At 50.1% G+C, this 22,466-nt stretch overlaps 1 protein-coding gene across 2 annotated transcripts in view; it reads right to left on the bottom strand.

The window, feature by feature from the left end:
* The window catches only part of SMOC2 (SPARC related modular calcium binding 2), a gene marked incomplete at its 5' end in the record, with an annotated part of 149,293 nt that overhangs the window by 91,770 nt on the left and 35,057 nt on the right, over positions 1-22,466 (bottom strand). For both annotated transcript variants that reach the window (XM_079716361.1, XM_079716362.1), the window contains 3 exons: positions 1,101-1,200; positions 2,144-2,250; positions 12,589-12,760. In XM_079716361.1, the coding sequence (XP_079572487.1) occupies positions 1,101-1,200; positions 2,144-2,250; positions 12,589-12,760 (379 nt within the window). The remainder of the gene's footprint in view (positions 1-1,100; positions 1,201-2,143; positions 2,251-12,588; positions 12,761-22,466) is intronic.

Genomic DNA, 22,466 nt, shown 5'->3' with positions numbered 1-22,466 from the left:
GCAAGTAACTTTCAGAGTGAGGGACACACACAGAGGCCAACTCATTATGCTAATTTTTTCTCTTTCATTTACTCCATGAGCTTGTAAAAGAATTATTAGGTGCAAATGTAAGCTCACTAAAAATATATTTACAGCAATTTTTAGATCTTGGATGACAAAACAGTTTTAAAAATAAGTATATTTTAATTCCACATTATGCACACCCCCTGGCTTTTAAGTGATGACCAGTCACTTAAAATATTAGGTTTTGTGTTACTGCTAATTACGGACGTCATCATTCTGAAGCAGTTATGAGTTCTGACCTGTGCCTTGGCTCCTGGTATAAATGTCTGAATCATGAACAGAATTTCTAATTATAAGATGCCTGTTCTTGAAACAGAAAAGGGGTCTAAAAGTAAACTGTAAATACACGTTTCAGTATTTTACATGAAAATTCAGGAAGATGTTTTGTATTGTTACATAACAGTATGTTTTTCCCTAGTAAGCTTAATCTAGTAATTGTGACACAAGGATCATGAAATTTCTTCATACATGGTCTGATAGGTCTCCCTTACCAATTAATCAAAACTCAAGCTGCAGACCATTTTCAAACAAAAATGATCTGAATCTTTTATAACATTTTTGGTAAAATATTAATGGAAAACAGACCATTTTATGGATTCTTCTCCTGCCAATATTATTACCTTCAGTACATGAGGCCCTCAGTAATAAAATAACACAAATAAACCATCTGGAAAGGGGTCTGTGATGAATGATCCACATACAAACGCAGAAATGTTCGCTTTTCTCGGCCAATGAAAGCATTTGGTCCTTCCCACTGATGACCACAGTCCTTGTGGTTATTTCTAAACATTAAGAGTCCCGAATTGCCATAACCGACCGTGGTTCAGACCCAGATCCTCCATTCCTAAGCTCTCTTAAAAACAAAGTTTTCATAATACTTTTTGCTTTGTCCAGTGACTCAAATCCATTCCCAACATTCCTCATAATTCCACCTAAACTGAATTTCTTTTCAGTTTTGAGCAAACATTGGTAAGATGATCAGAAAGCAGCCAACAATGTCAGTAGCAGTTTCACCTCGTAAATTCAACTGGACCTACCGGGACACCTGGGCGTCTTGTGGGCCACGGCGGTGCCGCTGATGGGCCTCCCGTTGGGTGTGACGCACCAGCAGTACCCCGTGTAGCTGTGGCACTGGACCTGCAGGAGGGACGGGACGGGACGGGGCAGTCAGTGCGAGTGGTGCCCGCCCTCCGCAAGGCCCCCTCCACCACCTGCAGCCCAGCCTCAATTCCAACGCAGGTCCAGGAGGACTGATGCTTCCTGAGTCCTTGCGTTTGAACACCCGGCAAACAACCTGTGATGCTCTGGAACCTGGGACCTTAGGGACGAAAGGGACCAGAGGTGTTTATAGCGAACGCTGGTGGGCACCAGCCCATAACTGTTCAGTATCTAATCCTTCATGTTTGCAATGGGGCCCGAGCCCGGATCTTACAAGAGGGAAACCCAGGCATCAAGGAGTCAGGACAGTCAGGAGACTGCGGTCCGGCTGCCGGCGGGATGTCCTGTCACGGCCCCAGCTCCCCACCACCACCACCAGCCAGCGTGGGCACCACCCACGGCTCCAGCTTCTCTCTGTCTCTCTCTCTCCTTCCTGAGTCTTTCAAAGGTCAAATGATTGTTGTAAAATACAGAGTCACATAATTATTGGATGGCTCACAGCAGATCCTGTCTTGTGTGTGTGTGTTTTTTTTCCTACCAGAAGCTGTGTCAGTTAGCACAGTATTTCAGGAATTTGTTTCCCTTAATAAGAAATCATAGTATTGACGATAACACTATTGACACACTCCAGGTAGAGCACCGGGCGATTGGACGCCGCCACTGACCAACGAGGCGACCCCGGAAACTGGACGTGACCTTGGCGCGTTCTCCTCCATGACTAACACTGAACTGGAGCTGCAGGCTCAGCCGTGAGCTGGCATGCAGGAAGCCGTCCGGTCCGTCTCCCAGCAGTGAGGGGGGAAAGCACAGCCGTGACAGGAGCACCTGCGCCGGGGAAGGACTCGCCCTGTTTACGACAGCGACCCCCTCGGGAGGAACCACTCTGAGACAGAAGGGAAGAGCCCCGCCCCGGGCTGCACACCTGGCTGTAGGTGCCGTCGTCGCTGCACTCGGGGATGAACACCTGCTGCAGCTCCTTCCGGGCCTGTTCCTGGGTGTACTTCCTCTCGGCCACGCACCTGGACACGTCTGCGGGAAGGCACAGGGCGAGGGCGGCAGTCAGGCCGCGGATGCATGGCAGAGGCGCCGCGCGAGGGGCCCGGCGCGGAGGGTGGCCGCCCGGCGGGCACCCGGCCGGCGAGCAGGATCCCCGTGGGGAGGCCAGGCCTCGGCAGGAAGAGCGGGAAGGGACGCTCTCCCACGTCCGGTGAACGAGGAAGCCGAGGCCCTGAAAGGCCACTCGGCTTGTCCGTGGTAAAATGTGGACTCTGCTTCCCAGACAACGCAAGACGGGCAGTAGCCCCGCCGGTCACAGACAGACTCGGATCCTAGGAGGGCCGTCGGAGCACAGGGGCCAGGCCACGTGCCAAGTGGGGACCAGGTCTAGGAGCCACAGTGAAACTCAGCCCGAAGGCACTGCCCTGGAGGGAGGGGGGCAGGCGGGCACCCTGGGGGCACGTGCCTTCCTGCCCTCGGCTGCGGCCCAGGGGACCCGTCCCATCTGTGGTCCACCCTTGTCCACCCGGCGGCCTCTTTCCTCTGCATCTGAGTCTCTTAGGATGTCAGAGTGATACCAGGCTCCTGCGCTTCTCACCTCAAGTGGAAAGTCCAAGAGTAAATCAGATTAAAGGGTCAAATATCTTTATCAGTCCTCGCACTGAGCACAAATTTCCACATATTCACATGAAAATACTACAACGTGATGATTTGATACAAAGCACGATGTTCCTACTGTTTCTTAGGAAGAATCCCCTGGGACACCGTAAACTAGTAAAAAGGGAAAGACTGACACAGTCAAGCCTATCTAACCCAGCTCTGGACGGCAGGGATGAGGAAACAGACACCAAGACCCGCCGTGGAGACCTGCGATGGTGGGAAGGCAGGGCCTGGGAGGGCCTGGGAGCCGCCAGCCCGCTCCATCTGAAGCAGGTACCAGAGCCTGTTCATTCCTGATGCTTGTCTCAGGACCTGGTAGGAGTTACACAGGTGGGCCAACCCCCCAGTAAAGGCCCCTCTTCTCACGACCACAGGCCAATAAAACATGCTGTACAGAATCTGCATCCACCGTGGGGAAGCACGTCCCCAGGGCTGCCACCACTAGCCTCACGCCCTCAGGCAGCACCCCAGGCACATGTCTTAGTTCTTTAGACCGTCATCTGATGTAGCTCCTTTGAATTTTAGAAGTTGAAAAGAATGGCTTTCCCCATTTTTCTTAAGTGTTTCCAGATTTAAATTACAAGTTGTCTAGATCTGGAAGGCCCTCTGGACACTGAGATAGTGCTTCAAACGTGTCCACTGTCCAGCATTTTTAGGTGGTGACTTTCTGATAGCTTGGTAGCAAAATCTCTTGGCCACAATGAAATGCCATTTGGGCACGAGCTCCAGGGCTCGGGGCTGCCTGTCCTGCAGTGTCCATGTCTGAATACTGACTCTGCTGCCGGAAACCCTTATCTTGGACTCTGTGGAAGCCCCGTGGCAGCAGCCTCTAGCAAGATGGGCCTGTGCATCAGGGGGAACACGTCCAGGCAGGCTCAGGCCTCACGTCTTGATCTGCATTTTCGCCAGCACTCAGCAACATGTGGTTTTAATGTAGCCTGTGTTTTAGCTGAGGAGAAATCACTGCTCTGCTGGACTTCGGTCCTCATTTTTTTAGCATAACCTGTGGTTTGACTGTCTAAAAGGAAAAGTGACATGAGTTCTCAGCTTGCAAGGTCTCCACGAGGGTACAGACGGGGTTACAAATTACTTCTAACATTTGAACTAGTGTGGAACACGCCAGAAACGCAGACATTTCCCAAACCACCCACGGGCCCCGTTCCGGGCTCCAGTCTTCTGGAAAAGACTCCGCAGTTGCCACTGGCGGGAGGGCTCTCAAACCTCTCACACGGACGGCACATTCAATTCCGGGTTTACGTGTGGCACGTGGCTGAGGACTCAGCCACAGGAAACCAGGGAGACTTTGCAGCAGGAACTGCAAGGCCCGTGTCAAGCATCGCTGAGAGCTAGTCTGTAGCCGCCTACGAGGCAGGAGCGCTCCTTGCCTCACACCAGCTGCCTGTTACTCCCTGATCCCGGAAAGCGTTAGTCAGGGGCAGGGCCTTCGCTCCTGAGAAGAGGCCGCAGAGCGTCCGCCACGTCCATCCTACGGAAATACAGAAACACGCTGGGGAGGTCGCCCCAAATTAGTAACATCTCCCTAGTGTTCTTTCTACTTTGTTTTTTATTTTATTGTGGTTAGGGCACTTGACATGAGGCTGACCCTTTCGGAAAGTTTCTGCATGTACAGCGCACTGTCGTTAATGCCCCCTTGTGCTGTGTCCCCCGGCCGAGGTCCAGGACGGCTCATCCTGAGCGGCTGGAATGCTCCCGTGCCCTTAACGTCGCTGTAAACCATATGTGGTTAGCAGATACACCCTGGAGGCTAAATTAAATGCCCTTCTTTATAGAAATCAAAATATTAAGCACAGCCTCAGAATTATATTATTCTCAGTTTTTCCAATTTGTCCATCACTTTTAAGTGGAACAGAAAGGTTCAACAGTCTTGGAGCTGAATTTACAGGTGATACATTTCTTCCCTGATTATATTTTCTCTCTTTACGCTTCCTGTGGTGAGATTAAAAATTAAGCAGGGGGGTTTCCCTGGTGGTGCAGTGGTTGAGAGTCCGCCTGCCAATGCAGGGGACATGGGTTCGTGCCCCGGTCCGGGAAGATCCCACATGCCACAGAGCGGCTGGGCCCGTGAGCCATGGCCGCTGAGGCTGTGCGTCTGGAGCCTGTGCTCCACAACGGGAGAGGCCACAGCAGTGAGAGGCCCGCGTACCACAAAAAAAAAAAAAAAAAAAAAAAAAAAAAAAAAAAAATTAAGCAGGTGCTTAACTGTTCAACTGTTGTTGAGATTTTACTCTGGACACTTTAGTTTAACTGTTTGAGAATTAAATCCTCAAAACATGAGCACGATAATTTGTCCTTACTGGGGGACCACTACACAAAACATAAAATTTGTCATTTTAACCATTTTAAAGTGTACAATTCAGTGGTGTTTAGTGCATCCGAAATGTTGTGTAACCACCACTTCTATCTGGTTCCAGGACACTCTCATCTCCACAGGGAAGCCAATCTCCCTCCCTCCCCAAGCGACAGCACTCTGCTCTCCGTCCCTATGGATTTGCCTATTTTAGACTTTCCATATAAATGGAATCAAAGTGTGTGACAGTGTGTTTTCAATGTCCATCCACGGCATTACCTGTGCCAGCATTTCATTCCTTCTTAGGGCTGAAGAATGTCCATTGTACGGACACACCACAGTGTGTGTATCTGCTCTAGTACTGATGGACATTTGGGTTGTTTCCACCTTTTGGTGATTATGAGTAATGCTGTTCTGGGCACTCACGTACAAACTTTTGTTTGAACCTCTGTTTTCAAGTCTTATGGATATATATATACCTGGAGGAGAATTCCTCGGTCCTATGATAATTCTGTGTTCAATTTATAGAGAAAACACCAAACTGTTTTTCAGTGTATAAACTATTTTACATTCCTGTCCCAAAATGGACAAGCGTTCCAATGTATTCACACTCTCACCAATACTTATTTTCTGTGTTTTTCATTTTTAATTGTGATAGCCATCCTAGTGGGTATGAAGTGGTATCACATAACTTTTTGGTTCATAGTAATTTTTAAACTATGATCAATTTTTACCTCATAGGAAAATCCAGCTTAACTGAAAATTATAATATTTTAATTAAATCAAAGCATTAAGCTCCTTCTAATCAAGGACTTCAATCACTTTTTTACTAGACCAAAGAAAAACTTTTGCTTTGATGCAAATTTGATCATATTTTTTAGAAAATTTTTGTTATCTGAAAGAGCAGAGACTTTACAAATAATTTCTTTCCTGTGTTTAGCAAGGCATTGTTAACAATAGGTTTTTAATAAAAAATTTTGGATGAGTTCTTTGTTAGTAATAATGAGTTTCGTAAGCAATTTATTTACCTAGTTGTTAATTGTTTTCTCTCAACTGCAAAGTGAAAGAGATTCCTTTTCCAAGGGGATCACAAAACGTGTCTATGCATCAAGATACGTTAGTCACGGAAACTATAAAGATGCACTGCTTGCTCTAAACTAGAAATAAGCGGCCACGTTTTATAGTGGTTGTTTCTAATGATGGTTTTCCTTTAAACAGGAAGCAAATCGTTTCCTACTTTGCTAAAATCACTCAAAACAGGTTTAAGCAATTATTGGAAGAGACAGATTTGCTGAACATTTTATGCAGAAGAATTTTGGAGAAGAACAGTTAAAAGGACCCGAGGAGGCCCAGCCAGAACAAGGTCATGGAGCACTGACGTTTACAGGCGGTCCTGACCCTGACCGCCCCTGAGCCCGGGAGCTCTTCTTGTGGGGTCCTCTGTCCATCACACACAGGATGACATGGAAACATTACCCAGAAGAAAGTGGATCGCGTTTCCTTTAACTCTTCCTGTGTGAGTCCTCACCCCAGACACAGAGCCTCAGCAAGCTCCTTACTGAGGCAGAAACCCTTGGAGATATGGAATTACTTCAGAGTCCCATTTATGAAATGTACAATGAAAGGCTACACTGGGTATTTTTCGGGTCAATAGACCTACTGACCCTGGACCTAGCAGGGCGACTACATGGTGATGGTTTTGAGCACGGTGGTGTCAATGCTCTGGGGACACAGTTCTCACCGCTGGGTCCCCGTGGCCAGCACAGGGGCTGCTCGGACAAGGTTGGGGTCAGAACAAACAAAGCTGACGAGGAAGCCAGCTCTCCCTTGGTAGTGGCCGCAGAAATGAGAGCCCGAGGGTGACAGGCCTTTAGTTCTATTGGCATCGAATGAAGGCAGACCCTGTGTTTCAGAAGCTGGAACATTGACCCACCCGTCATTTTGAAGGGAAGCCTCCGAGGAAAGTGAAGAACTCTGTGCCGCCATGTTCTGTGGCATAAATGATACAGAAGGCTGTGCTGTGATAAAGGACCCGCAGGTCTCCAAGGAAGGCTCCCCGTCCACCGACCTGCAGCTGCCCAGCTCGGGCAGAGCCACGGGAAGTGTCCGAACCGTCCCTTGACCAGAGAGAGCATCTTAGAGCCGAGGAGAAAGAAACTGAGTTTTCATCTTAAGTATTATCATTGTAAACGCATCAAGACAGAAACAAATTAGAATAGGAAAAGCCAGGGTACATTAACTGGGGTGGCCAAGTCCTAAAGGAAAAAGAGTAAGATAAAGTGCAAATGACTGCAAGAATATATAAAAATATTCCAATGTTTTTTACAACATTTATCCGGGAAACAACTGATCAGAGGCAGCTCTGTGATGACTGATCACCACAGTCGTCAACGCATCACCCTAGGTCCCCGTGCAAGTGATCCCAGGGTCCTTTCGTGTGAAGTTTGGCTACAAACCTTCACAGGGCAGACTGACTGAGGCCGCGTTGTGCTCGCCCCAGCTCCTCTGATGAGCTAACCTTGGAGGATACAGGGCTGCTAAAGCAAACAGAGAAAAGATTTTTTTCACAAACATTTCAACAAGTTCTGACACTGGCTTGAACATGAGAGCAATGGCGCTACCTCTCATTGTGTCTGCTTCAGTCTATAACGAGGGCGCTTCTACCATCAGACCTGTTAGAACAGCGTGAAGGAGTTAAGGTCAACAAGACTGGGGTACGGTTTCTGCAAGGGACAAGCGCCAGCAAGATTAAAACGTCCTGCAACCACACATGTAAAGGGCACTTCCGAGCCTGCCTGTGGGCGAAAGGAGTCTGATGAGACACAGCAGGAAGCAGGGACACAGACCCCCGAGAGGACCAGGCAGAAGACATGGGAGTGCGCGCATGTGTACATAGGTACACGCACGAGACACACATACACACCCATACACGCAGGTGCGTGCCCACACACACACACGCACGTGTACCTATGCACACGTGCCACACACCCTGCATAGACTCCTCTCATGGAAATACCTGTTTCATTGAAGAAAATGATGGCAGGTTAACTGATTTCCAGCAACCACACTGCACCCTGGTCCTCGGCGCCGTTGTGGGTTAACAAAGCCTCCAGGTGGAGCTACGTGGGAACATCCAGATGCTCTGCCTTCTTCAAAGGCAGTGTCATCCGAAGCCTGAGGGAAATGGCCAGTGATGAAGCTTCCAGCCCACTTCCTGGCTCTCCAAGTCTGAGTAAAGGCTTTGGGAGGAGCACACGTTTATGATCAGAAAAATCTTCGGAGGGAAGGAATTCCTCGTCTTCATCTGACCCGACCGCCCTGTTTCAGAGGCGAGAAGGCAGGTGGAGCCCTCCTGGCCTGGCCCCTTAGCGCTGGTTCCATGGTCCCCCGACCTCTGGGAGCTTGCGAGCTGCAGAGGCCAGGACCTCGCCCTCCCGACCCCATCTCTGCCCCACGTGGAGATCCACAGCCGGCCGCCTGCCTGGCCACGCCAGTCGCATCAGAGGTACTGCTGCTGGGCTGTGGGCACCACCACTGTTAGGTTTTACATCACGTGTTTTAATAAAATTAAAGTACACAGAGCACTTCAGAGAGGGCGGTACTGTACCAACTGGAGGTGACAAGCACCCTCCGGCCTCGCAGAAAATTCTGCTTGAAAACCTCAGTACTTTCAGGGGCGACAGCCCTGCTGACCACATGTGTGGTTTATGCCTTCCTCGGAATTTCCAGAAATGCAGTGCTGGGAGCCTGAGCTCTCTCCCTGCAGGACTCAGCAGAGTGCACACCAGGCCCAGGTCAGCAGGATGCCCCCTGCAAGTGGCCTGGGTCACACACAGGGAAGAGGATGGTCATGCGGTCCTGAGGGCCAGGCCTGCCCAGAGAGCGCTAAGGTAACGCCTGGTCACAGCAGCCCAGCAGAGAGAGAGGGCCCGTAAGTCACACTGAGGTTTCTAGGCCAGTGGTCACTATGTGGCCAGAGTGAAAGCCCAGGGTTTTCGCAGGGAGAGAACAAGGGCTCTGGAAGCTCGCCATAACCGCGATATTAATAATAACCCCTGTCGTGGGGCAGGGGTCTGTCTTCTCGACATCGTGGACCCCTGCGTGCTCATATGCCGGCCATGCTGTGACGCACAAAGACCCCAACTCTGCCAGGGGGTCACTCTGCAATGACGAGCAGGACAGTGACCATGAGACTCGGGCAGCGAATGATAAAGGGGATGATGAGTATCAGGAAGCACTTTGTAACAATGTTCCTTTTCTTATTCATCGGTCACTAAAAAGCCCCGGGTCTCAGAAATCTCCAGGAAGTTGTTGCTGTCAGATATCCTTTATAATTCTGTTTCCAGAAATCTCAAAATAGCTCCAAGAACTACCGGCATCTAGACTTTTCTTCTTCTTCTTCTTCTCCGTCTTCTCCCTTTTTTTCTTTTTTTGGCTTTTTTATTCAATGTCAGAGATTTTTCTTGAAACGAAAGACAGGCCCAATGGTCTCAGATCAAAAGAAAAATATTAGTGTGTTTGCTGAGTTCTAAAAACACAAACTCCGCAAATTTCTAAGGAAACATGAGAAAAATCCATCAGTGTAAACCAGTGCACTTCTGTTCAAGGTCAAAAGTTAAGAGCAGGGCTTCCCTGGTGGCACAGTGGTTGAGAGTCCGCCTGCCAATGCAGGGGACACGGGTTCGTGCCCCGGTCCGGGAAGATCCCACATGCCACGGAGTGGCTGGGCCCGTGAGCCATGGCCGCTGAGCCTGCGCGTTCGGAGCCTGTGCTCTGCAACGGGAGAGGCCACAACAGTGAGAGGCCCATGTACCGCAAAAAAAAATGCATCTTCACACTTGCCAAGTTGATACTACAACACACCGGCCAATTTCAAAACCGGGAGAGCAAATGCGCATGAATATTCGTATTCCGTGCAGTAGAAGTGCCATTTCAATCTCCTTCTCCCGCTCTCACCTTCATAGCAGAAAGCTCTCGACCTGGGTGTGGTGCGGAATTGGCAGTGGTTGTGCCCTTGGGGACAGAGGGAAGCAACAACAGCACCTGCCCGGGGCAGCCAGGACACCTGTCTCTGGTCCATCAGCACCAGGGTCCCCTCGCATTCACCGTGAACGCTTCCTGCCATGTGGTCCCGGGGCAGGCTGGGGGGTGTTAAATGCTGGACACATGGGGACAGGGTGGGGAAACGACTGGCAAAGTAAATCAGCCGGAATGAAGGAGCCCCTCTTGTCTGAGGAGGATCTGCTCCCGCTCAGAGCTCGGCTCCAGGGAAAGGCTGCGTCTGTGGGAAAAGACTGTCTGCAGACTGGGAAGCCCTTCTCCGGGCAGCCCCAGCATGGACCAGACTCAGATCACCCACAGGATGAGGGCTGAAAGCAGACACTTCAGAGCTCCAACTCCCCCAAATCTACAGTATCAGAGGTACCTGATGCCCAGTTATCTCAAACTATGTTGTACAACTAACAATGTCTCTTTAAAGTAACTTTAATATTTACTACCCTTGGCAACCGAAGCACCAGATAAACTTGACCTCAAAGTTTACAGGTACCTTCACATTCTTTTTATTTTAATCCTTTTAATTTAAATTAAATTTCTTTTTAGGAAATAAGTTTTGTTTTTACCTACTTCTTCCTTATCATATTAAAAAAAATTTTTTTTTGATGTGGACCATTTTTAAAGTCTTTTATTGAATTTGTTACAATATTGTTTCTGGCCTATGCCTTGGTTTTTTGGCCATGAGGCATGTGGGACCCCAGCTCCCCAACCAGGGATGGAACCTGCACTCCCTGCATTGGAAGGCGAAGTCCCAACCACTGGAACGCCAGGGAAGTCCCGTCACTTATCACATTTTTTTGTGTCACAAATTTATGGTATGAAATTTCTTCAGTGAGGTGTGAGAATCCCAACCAAGGGAATTATCCAGAAAAAAATTAGGCTGGATCCAAACACAAATAAGCTAACAATGACATCACCAAAAGGCCATCTGCGCTTAATTCCAATTTACCCTCCCTGTGCAAAAGCAACCCACCATGGACTCTGCAGAGCTCGAAGTGGGAGGCTCGGGAGAGTGACCTCAATTGTGGGACACAGAGGCCTCTGGTGTCAATGTCCACCCAGACAGATGGACGGCCTCTGGCCTCTGTCTAATGAACCCACCACAGACGCCCATGGAGACTATGGCCAACACAGAGGCTTCATATGGCGGCTTCCTCATCATCCTCCGACAGAGTGTTTGATGGGAATTATCCTCCTAAAGGACATTTGATGGGGGTTCTCTAGAGGAACAGGGCACCAAAGAGGATCGTAAAACTCAAACTTTACTGCCACCTCCACAGCACCTGTTCTCACAAGCTAAGTCAGCACAGGCCATTGTTTCTAGAAGGTTCTCTAAAAGGTAGATCACCTGATATTTGAATTCATTCTTAGGTCACTTCTCATTTCTCAGCACAGATACCCGAGGTGTGTAACAACAATCAAGGCATAAATTTACATCCAAACTTTTCTCCGAGGGACGTGTTTAGGGCACACAAATCAGATGCGCGTGGAAGGTGAGTGCTGGGCTGCCCCGACGCCTGTGGGCAGAGTGTCCTGCGGGGTGTCAGCGGGAGTGGTGCCCATGTCCAAGGACCGGCAAAACTCTGTCTTTGTCACGTAGAGCAGTGCCTCCAACCCGTTCACCTAGGATGTGTTGCATTATGAAAGGAAGAGCAAATTACTCAAAACCTGGCCAAGCGCGGAGTTGAGACAGTAGCTCTTCTTCCTTTGGGCAGATTGTTGGCGCTAACAGCTAAACACCGCAGAACACTGTCTCAAGGGTGTTTTAGCCTGTGTGGCTTTTTTTCCTAGATAATAAGAAAAAGAAGGTTAAATCTCTTTCTGAAATTGACTCTATTTGTGCTTGAAACATCAGCGTGTTTTGCTGAGTCAAACCCTCCATTAACTGGGAAGCATTTCAATGTTTTCCTCTAAGGGAGCTTATTAACTCCAAATCTGCTTCTTAGATCAGGAAAATTGAAAATTACAAGTGTGAAATCAGCACCCCCCCCCAAAAAAAAAACCACTGAAAACGGCACAGGTGCTATTATACACTCCCCACAGGCTAAAAGGTGAAATGAGAAAGAGTTGGAAGAACCAATAAACAAAACTGTGGTGAGAATAATTTTAAGAGACTTTGGAAACATTCAAACCCTTGGATAAATTTGTGTCATGATATCATAAAACATTCTAAGAAAAGAGAGCATTCAACAAGAAAAAAAAAATGATTCAGAAATGACTCTTCTCGCTATGTGCTCTGAACATAAACCCTTGACATTTTACACAGAAAACCTTAGCCAAATGAAAATAAAGCACATGGGTGTACATTTCAGTGACTGATTCTTGAACAAATGATGAAAGCAACTGACCTTTGCAGTTTCCACGGTAAGCGATCTCTAGCCGGGGGTCTTTGCACTTGGCGCGCTGAAATTCACAGCGAGACAGGAAGGTCCTCCCGTCCGAGGCGCAGAGGGGTTTCTGGGTGGGACCCCCACAGTCCAAGCTGCAGTCTTTGTCCTTGTCTTGGTCGACTCTCAAAAACTTGGAGGAGCAAAGAAAAAAGAAGCCAGACATCTCAAAGAGTGTTCCATGGAAAGCATAAGGCTCTCTAAGGCCACTTAGTGCCAGGGGATGTCCCAGATACATGGCAGGAAGCTCTGAAAGCTCCGGCCTCCATCAGTTTTCACACATCTGGATAACTGGTAACTTCTCTGCTCTGCTCAGCATTTGGTGGCTGAACCCCTGAAGGCTCCACCACTGGCCTGGGACACCGTCCAGGTCTGCACGGGGATGCACATGTTCTGTGTACCTTTAATAGTCTGAATAGCAATGTTTTTCTTTGAGTTTGTGAATTCAGTGCCTGGTTGACTCCTGCATTCACCAGGTTTTGCCATCACCTTGGAAGTCGCAGGCATCAGGAGTGCCCTGCCGGCCTGGAATTGGGGGGCAGTCTCTCCCTGTTGGACAGTTCCACACAATCTCACCTCCGTCCCAGGACCCAGGGCTGCTGGGGTGGTACGAGCACAGATCCCCTGCCCCAGGGGCCCCTCCGTGCAGTCCCCGTTGACCGCTCTGGAGTCCCCATCCTCTCCTTGGCCCCTCTGACAACACGGACACAGGGCTTCAGAGCTCACAGCATCTCCCAGTGGGGCTTAGATCCGGCCACCTGCTCCCACACCTACCCTCCTGGGACCGCTGATGGCGCTCCCTGCCCACCCCCCGGGCTTCCCAAGCCCCATGTGTCCCACCCTCTGTCCTGTGTAGTCCTCCTCACCCCAGACGAAACAACAAACACGAAGATGAATCCAATAAAGCTTCAAGCTCTGGGAAGTGGAGCCATCACGAGCCTTTGGTCATTGGAATGTCACCAGCCCTTCACAGGTGTTTGCTCTGATTTATGAAGCCCTAGCGATTTATTAAAGGAAAGAGAGAAAACCCCGAGCTGTGGTTACTACTCAGTACTCCACAGCAGTGTGTAGAGCCCTGGGCTGTGTGTATATTTGAACAGGTTTATTCGGCATGTTTGCCCGGTAATATTTACAGGGGTAGAGACAGCTCTACTCACAGCAACCCCTCCCCTGTCCCAGTCTGAGCTGGAGGAAGAGTGGGAATGGACTTTAGCAAAATTGCAGGGACCTCATCAACTTGTTCCCTCATCAGGAAGAGAAAGAAAGGAAATTCTCAAACTCAGGGTGCTTCATTCCCTAAAAAGATACCCAAACTCTCCCCTTGCGTCTCTGAGTGTCCTAGTTGGCGATGTGTAAAGACCTACCGAAGCTGAAGCTGAGATGAAGCCACAGGGGAAGGAAGGCCCCATGGGGGGACGGCTGTCCAGGGAGCCACATCGCTCCTGGGGTCCAGGCGGGGTCCTCACAGCCCCACCTGGGGTCCTGGGGAGGAAGGGCTGCGAGTGCCTGTGGCAGGGAGGGTGTGAGGGACAATCCCTTGGCGTGTTTAGTTGGGAGCTGAGGTCCCTGGCCATTTCCCGGATTTCTGGAGAGGCTCCAGCCAGGACGCAGGTGATGAGCACCTGGAGGGGGACGGTTCTTTGTTCAGTGGGGCCCCGGGACACAGGAGAGAGACTCTGCAGGCTCTCATTTTTCCTGAGGAGAAGTTCACTTGCTAAAATGATCTGTGTTTATTTTAACCAAGAGGCAAGTGAAAACAGATCATTACCTTTCCAAGATTTCGCAACAGCAAAAAAAAGGGTTCTTTTACTAAAAATGGATAAAGCAAGCCCATAAGCACATTTGATTGAATTCTGTCACTGAGGGGTTTCAACCCCTTGTTTCTCTTTCCCCGAAACTGATTCATGAGAATTAACTCTCCAGCCACGATGGGACACCCCAGGCAGCGGCAGCTCCCAGGAGACAGGAGCGCCCAGAGCACCGCCCCTGAGGAACTCCATCCGCGCGAAACGCTGCTCCTCTTACAAAGTCACTGCCTCACCGCGTTCCTCTCCTCACAAGCATTTGAGTTTTCGTAGACTTGTTCTTATGACTGGCAGCTGGCCTGGAACAGAGCAGTTTTGTGCAAGAGAAAGAAAGATAGAGACAGAGACAAAGACAGAGGCCACCAGGGGAGCAAACTTGACCATGAAACATCTCCGGACCTTCGTAGGCCCAGTGCACACAGGAGCCCGCCCAGAAGCAGCTCCCTTCTATTTTAGATGAAAACGTGAAATAACCTAAATCCTGCTAATTTTTGTGTTTAAGAAGTGGTCTATTTGTATTTCCTGAAACCCCAAGTGAGGAAATGCAGATGACTTAGGGAAAGACATCGTAATTATCATTTTCTCTAAATGTAGAGAGGCAGCCTCTATTTTTTATTTTTTAAAAAAGCTGAGCATTCAGGCGCTTGGAATTTGACCATAATTCTCAATAATTTAATGGTGTAGAACAAATAATGGAACTGTTCTTTCTCAGAAATGAGGGAATTCACACTTTCTGCATGTTTCTCACCCTCCCCATTTTTAACAGCAATTAAATTCCAGGGGAGACAGTGTACAGAGGAAAATGAGTTTTTAACGGAGCTGGATTCTTTGCTAAACAAAGCCCTGGAGGGAAAATAAAATAGTCCTATTCTAAAGAATTTAGTGTTCACTAAAGAACTTGGTTGAGGGTCTTCAAACTAGTGCAGATAAAAGGCACTTTGTCAAATTTAGAAGGAAATCAATTACACCTTGAACAACGCTATTAAAACAACGACCTCAGGGTCCCAGGGCCCCGTCTCCTTTGCTTTCACGAAGCAGGGCTGTCTGCACAGGTATGTTGCGGGGGAGGAGCAGAAGGAAGCTAAGGGCGTGCATGTGCGGTGCCTGCCTGGAGGTCAAGCGACTCCTGCAGTAGAAATGTAGGTCAAGTGCAAACGGATTAAAGATGTGATCCGTCTTCTGCTTAATAAATGCATGGGTTTAAGCCAGAGGAAAAGCGGGAACAAGATGAAAACATGTAAGAAATGGGTTAAAACACTCTTAATACGGGTGAATTTCCTCACTGTGATACTGATATCTGATTAGAATATGGAATAACACATGGTATGGGTTAACATTAAGAAAAACACTTCTGAATTACATAATCCGGCAGCGGTAAGATTCCCCAAAGCAAGAACCTTCTAAATAATGAGCCACCGGAAAATGAATGTAGCTTCCAAGTAAGCATGTTTTTGCGTGCTGCGAGGACGAGGCTCATACACTGGGGGTGAGATGGGTTAGAACCGCGAGGGCGTCCGGGGCATGGGTGAGTCTGGGGAGTTGGAGAGAGTAAGTGATCTTGTACCTCGGGGGGAAGGTGGGGACACTGGGGACACGGTTATAAACACACCTGCTTTAAAGGGCAACTTCTCCACTTTAGAGCCTGAGCTTTCTCAGATTTCAGGAAAGAGTTCCCTACTTTTTAGTGGAATAGAGAACCCGAACCTATGACACAAACATGGAGATGGTGTTTTAGAGCCTCGAGCCTGAAGCTGAGTCGTTTGAGTGAAACACAGCTGCTGCCCCGAGTTCTCCCCGAGAGAGACAGCCACTCACTCATTCACCCATTCATTCACTCATTCACCCATTCATTCATTCACCCATTCATTCATTCACTCATTCACCCATTCATTCATTCACCCATTCATTCATTCCCTCACTCATTCATTCGCTCAGTCATTCTCTCATCATTTCATTCACTCATTCATTCGTTTGCTGGAACTAACAAAAGCTAATCGTGCATGTTTTACAAACACTCTCCTGCAGTATTTTAATCGTCTGCCTCTTTTTCACACTCTTTAAGGATGTTGTATTTCTAAGGTAGATCAAAAGTCAGGTCCAGCTTGAATTGAACTTGTTCAGTAAGTTTTGAGGGACAGCCCTCTGCCAGGCTTTTTCCTAGGCTCCAGGAGGGGCGTGGGGTAGGGTTCAAAGGCGGTCCTGTCCTCACAGAGCTTAAGTTCCAGAAGGCAGCAAACCCAGCACCACAAGGCATCACGACAGCATCTAGGCCAACGAATAACTATCGTATGGTGCAGGACGACGCACGATCACCAGGTCACACGATGCAGAACAGAGTGTCCGAGAGCCTTACAGGAGAGCCCGCTGAATCTGGTGTGGGCTGTGAAAACGCTCCTCAAAGAGACCATCTGAGAAGACTGGAAAAGCCAGGAATGAGACGGGATGTGGCCTGGAATCCCAGGGCACAGATCACCAGAAGCAAATCAAGAACAGTGACTTCATGCAGGTCTGCTGTGGGGTCAGTCTGGCGACTGGCCTACAGACCAACGAGCTGGGAGGCACCCTGAGGACCGGGACGGCTCAGGGGTCCCAGGGGTCCGGGTAGCTGGTCCCCTTCCTGCTGCCAGAACACTCCCAACCCCGTGTTCCCCTTGTTACACACAGATGGCACCAGCGGACAGAGTCTTACGGAAAGCAACCCACTTAGTACGGTTCTCCAGTGCTTTGTAATTAACTCGACCCAGTTGCAGCGTTCATGGATGCTAACTGGAAACCAGTGAAAACTGGATTCTGCCATTGCTCCATGCTACTCAGGACGTTTAGCAAACCGTCAAAATTACAAGAGTGTGGTGTCGACTCGATCTGTTTGTCTGTAAAACGGGCGCAATAATACTTTCTCTGCCGACTTGGAGGTAGCTGTGAGAATAACTAAAAGAACAAGGTTTACGCTGTGGAGAACAGGATGAAGACAACCGCGGGTGGGAAGGGTGTCCGTCCCCCAAGGGAGCTGCCTCCTTTCCGAGGCAGGCATGGCGCCAGGAGGACCGGACCCCAACAGAGACGGTGGCCTCGGCTCTCTCTTAGATGCCTGTCCCCACCCCTGCTTTCCCGACCTGAAAAACAAGCCAGCAACGTGAAATGAAGACAATAGACTGTGGGCCTGCAAAGGGGGCTCTGTCTTACCAAGTTTAAGACCCTAAGTGAAATAACGCAGGAGATAGCAACGTAGCGATAACGTGTGTCACCATCATCACTTTGGGCCTCTTTGGGCCTTTTCGTTGTATTTATGGGGCATCTGTAGGAATTTAAAAACCAAGGGCCAACTATTGAGATGAATTTGTTTAGGTTTTATGACTAGATTAAAGCTATAAACCCAGTCAAGAGACAGAGAGTGGCCAACAGTCTGTGCCGGAAAATGCCAGCGTGTGTGGCAGGTGGTCTGCACCGCAGGGCTCAGTGGTCAAAGAAATGGCCTTGACTTTGGAGACGGGCAGCTGGCTGTGTGACCTGGGACGGTCGTCCTTTTAGCCCAATAATCCTTGGCTCCTTCATTTGTGAAATGGAGGTGGTAACACTGTTGCCTGTTCCATCACCGTTACTGGGAAAGTGAAACGAAATCGTGCAGGAGAGCATGCTTGGAGGAGGCAGGCAGCTGTCGCTTGGAACAAGCCTTCCCAAGCAGGTATTCAGACACAGGGCGAATTCGCTCTGGGAAACCTTTACCCAGTCATAAAGGGTTCGAGTCCACGGTAGGAGCATTAAGTGACCCTCCCATTTATGGTCATTTTCAAAACGAAACTTCGGAGCATGAAGTAGAAAGGGAGCTCAGTTAGGCGGTCAGGACAAAGAAGCAGGTTTTGCAGGAAGATGCACAGAGCGAGGGAGGCCGGCTCCACACGCAGGGTCCATGGGAAGGGGGTGCTCATGCTCGGAGAGGGGGCCCGGCAGACGGGCCACAGCAGAGGCTGCAGGGACCCCACGGAGGACTGGACACAGGAGAGTCGTCCACCTCGTGTAGGGCACAAAGACAGCCCTCCCAGGACTGAGAAAACCCAGAGAAATGCAGCGCCAACAGCCTGGCTGAGAAACGCGGGTGCCAGATGCTTCTCATGAGCAGGAGTGACAGGCAGTGATCCCCCGGGGCACGCAGGCCATTGCGACTGTTTTCTTTATTTCTGGGCTGCCTTCGCATTTTGATTGAGTGGACATAAGACTTTTTGTAAGTGTTTTCACGGAGTCCTTGCTCGCTTCGGGTCCCAGACCCAGCCTCTCTCTGGTGCTCTGGCCTCCAGTCACCGTTCGCATGGCGGGCTTCGGTTCCTGGTCCCACAACAAGGGGCAGATGCTCGGCTGTACCTCCTGCTCTGCAAATCTCTTCTCTTTCCCCCAAACCTTTCTTTTTTATTTACTTTCCTTCCCTGTCTCCACATCAATATTAATTTCAATGATGAAAGCAGATATTTTTTCTTCTTGTTAGTACTTCTTGGAGATAATTCAAGAAACTCCCGGGTTTTGATTGCTCCAGACTTAAGTTTATTGGAGAGTCAGTAGGAACTTCGTTATTCTAAAATTCTTCTTAAAAAAATATCATGTGGATAGTGCTACCTTAGTGCAAGAATTATCTTTGATCCTCACTTGAAAATTACGTGACAACATTCAACCGTTACTTTTATGGTTCGGAGGTGATTTGTCTGCAGAAAGTGGATTCTACAAATGCCTTAAAAACTCTGCAATGGAGCTGAACCTCTTTTCATACAAGCCATGCCAGTTGTTCTGAAGGTGTCACCACCCTTTTGATGACTTGAAGATGTGTAAGGAAGGTTCACAGGACTTTGGGCAGGCACCATCTTCGTGAGTTTACCTACAATTAGGTGCCAGTTCTCAGCCAGGACCCCAATAAGAACAAAGGAAGAGGCAAACTGGATGTTTAACAGCTGTGTGTCTTTCTCAGGCTACAGCTCTGTGAGAAAATGCACATTTGGGATGTGGGAGAACATTACAGTGGACCCTCGACCGATCGCGTTAGAGCACCTGGGACCACAGCTCTTTCAGGGTAGAGACGGCGTGAGCTCATCCACGAGGCCTCGCGCCTAGCACCGCGTCTGGTCTAAGCTGGTGCTCAATACATGTTCATTGTCTGAGGAGCTGTCATAACGTGACCAGGTGGGACGGCTATGGAGTTACCAGGGCACGTGGCAGGGCGAGAAGATGTCTGAACTAACAGGCGCAGGGATTCGGGACTAGGAAACAGCAGAGGCCACAACATTGAAACTTTAGGACAGACGTCAAAACCCTGGCATTCTCACTCTAAGTGTGTTGGGAGGAGACACACCTGCCCTACAACCTGAAAGGCCCGTCCCCCTTCACCACCCCCTGCGTGGGCGCCGCTCTCATGTGTGCTTCAAACACCCCCAGGCTGAAGCACACAGAGATCATACAGACGCCCTTGTCTGTGTCTAAAAACAAAAGGGTAAATCAACCAGGAAAATAAGTATTAAGCTCGTGTCTGACTCCATTTTCCAAAGCCTCCACTCAACACACTGCAGTTTGCCACATCACCGTCGGCTGGGCAGCCGGTCAGCCCCAGGGTCCCTAGTCTCCACCGCAGATACGGTGCCTGGTACATCTGTGCACACAGACAGGGCGTGGGGATGCCTGGGGCCCTACCGTGCTCTGCACACCAGCCCTCGGAGAGGGGCCTGCAGGTGGCATCGCTGACACGTGGCCGGATGACAGGGAGAGAGACGCAGAAAAGCTGGCGCCTCTGTGTGTCCGGACGTGGCCAGTCCTTTAGGTTCTGTCACGACATGTCGCTCATAAATCCCCTGACAGCCTCCCCGTCTCTGGATCAGCCAAACCCACCGCACACGGCCCCCAGCTCCTCCCTGCTCTCCTTCCCTTGGAAGATCAATGCGCTCCTTGATGAAGTGACGTTTCCAAAGGCATTCAGCCAGGGTGTCTTTTTTAAGGCTCCTGCTCATTTCAAAGCATTTAGAGCAAATTACACTAAAGTACATGTTAGAGAATATTAAAGAGACCTGCAAAGCAGGGGGAATTCATCCGAAAGCAGGGACACCAGATAGTTTGCTTCTCAGCCAAACCTCAGGAGACCATGAGCTACAGGGTGGAATCGTTTCCACCGAGGACACAACGAAAGGAGTAAAGCGGGAACCAGACGGACAAACCCTGCAGGAAACAACAGGCGAAAATGTCGCCGCGAGACCGTCTCGTTTGCTGGCAAAGCAGGTAGAGAGAAACTGCTCCCTGGGCGAGGAACCGGGACGCGCCACCAAGTCTCCAGCGCGCTCACACCATTTCTACACTTTGAAAGTGAGAATGAACACATCGCATAAGGCCAGGGGCCTCTGATCTCCCAGTAGAGACCGGGCAGGGTTCAGTTCCAAGTCTACATCCAAGCTCTGATGAGACCTGCACAGCATCCGAAACATCATCTGCATCCTTAACCACACCCCAACCTTATCTTCCTTCCTGGGTTCGTGATCTTGTCCTTTCTGGGGTGAAACATATACCCGAGGACGGTGTCGAAAGTAAGGATGTTTAGCTGCAGACCGGGCTCATGAGAATCAGGATGGTCACTGGTCTGGTTCCTGCAGGGTTTCCCCGCGGGTCCAAGCACAAAGCAGGTTCCTTACAAGGATCTGCTGAGTGAAGGAGCTGAAGGGAATGAGCCCTGAGAGCCCTCTGTATCCAGAGGCTGCACTACCTCACCGTCCACCACTGAGGGACGTGCACGCTCCGTGCTGGACCAGGCAGAGAGGGGTCCCCAAGGAACGAGGAGCCACAGAGAAGACCCTCCCTCCCCCATGTGCACCTCCACCCGTCCACACAGCCACAATCCCAAGGAGAAAGAAACCCATGGCAGGAAGTCTGACTCTCTTCCTCTGTGGAAATAAGAGCCAGATGCCTTTGGTCCACACGCCCTGGGGGCAAGGGCGGAGGATGCCCCTTTAGCATGGAATGCCGTCAGGGCCTGGAGACTGGGTGGGAGAAGCTCACAGGGACACCGATGAAGACACCGAGGGTCCCAGGGGACACCAGCCCCGCTGCCTCATTTGACCAAAGAAGAGATGGAGGCTCCCAGTGGAGGTCACCCAGCTCGTCCAGGACAGACTAAAACCAAGTCCAGGACTTTGGGCCCGGGTCCCTGCTCTTCACTCCAATCACGCACGGCTGTGAACACGACCCAGGGGTCAGGGCTGCGTCTTCCTGCCCCAGGGCACCCACTCCAAAGGCTTCAACCTGCACCCGTGCACAGGACCCAGTTTTGAAAAGCAGCCTTGGAAAGACGCATGGAAGAGGAGCTGGAGGAGGTGCCATGGGCACGCTCCCCTTTTGCCCTGTCGTCTCTTTTGCAGGTTTCCACCTTCTCCGGGCCTGTGGGTGATTCACGTCAGCATTTGCACAAGTGGAAAATGGCCTATTCCCCCATCACCTCGGTTTACACGTTACAACAGATTCTTCACATTTTTAAGAGTCCCTGTTTATGTTAGGAGATAGCCAAGGCCTGGGGCCTCTGAGGGGAATTCTCTTCCCAGGTTTCTGACATGGACCATCTGAAGCTCCCGATGCCGGCACATCACTGCTCAAAGTTACCACCGTCCCAGAAGTGCACGCGCACAATCTCGGAGACTGGCAGAAACGGGCTGCCAGCGCTCCTGGGGTCCATCACCCGACGCCCTCGGCGGGCGTCTGCATCGCCCTCTCCCAGGTGCTAACGCGGGGGGCGACAGCTCTCCACCCTCATCTGTGTGCGTCGCCCAGACACGAGGTATTTCGCTGGTAGGACTTGAAGTCCAGGGTCAGGTAGCTCACGACTTGCCCTATGTGCAGTTCAACCCAAACCTTGGAACATGGGGCACCATCCATGCGGAGACCACCAGCCACACACAGCTGCCTGCACTGAAATTAATTCAAGTGAAATGAAATTTAAAACACAGCTGCTGGGCCGCACTGGCTGCATGCACGTTCTCAGCACCCCCGGGCCTGGAGCCCGGCGCTGGGCAGTGAGAGCGC

The sequence above is a fragment of the Hyperoodon ampullatus genome (genome assembly GCF_949752795.1).
Source record: "Hyperoodon ampullatus genome assembly, chromosome: 12".
Classification (NCBI taxonomy): domain Eukaryota; kingdom Metazoa; phylum Chordata; class Mammalia; order Artiodactyla; family Ziphiidae; genus Hyperoodon; species Hyperoodon ampullatus.
Note: the sequence above shows the minus strand (reverse complement) of the source record. Positions and strands in the feature narration are given on the sequence as shown.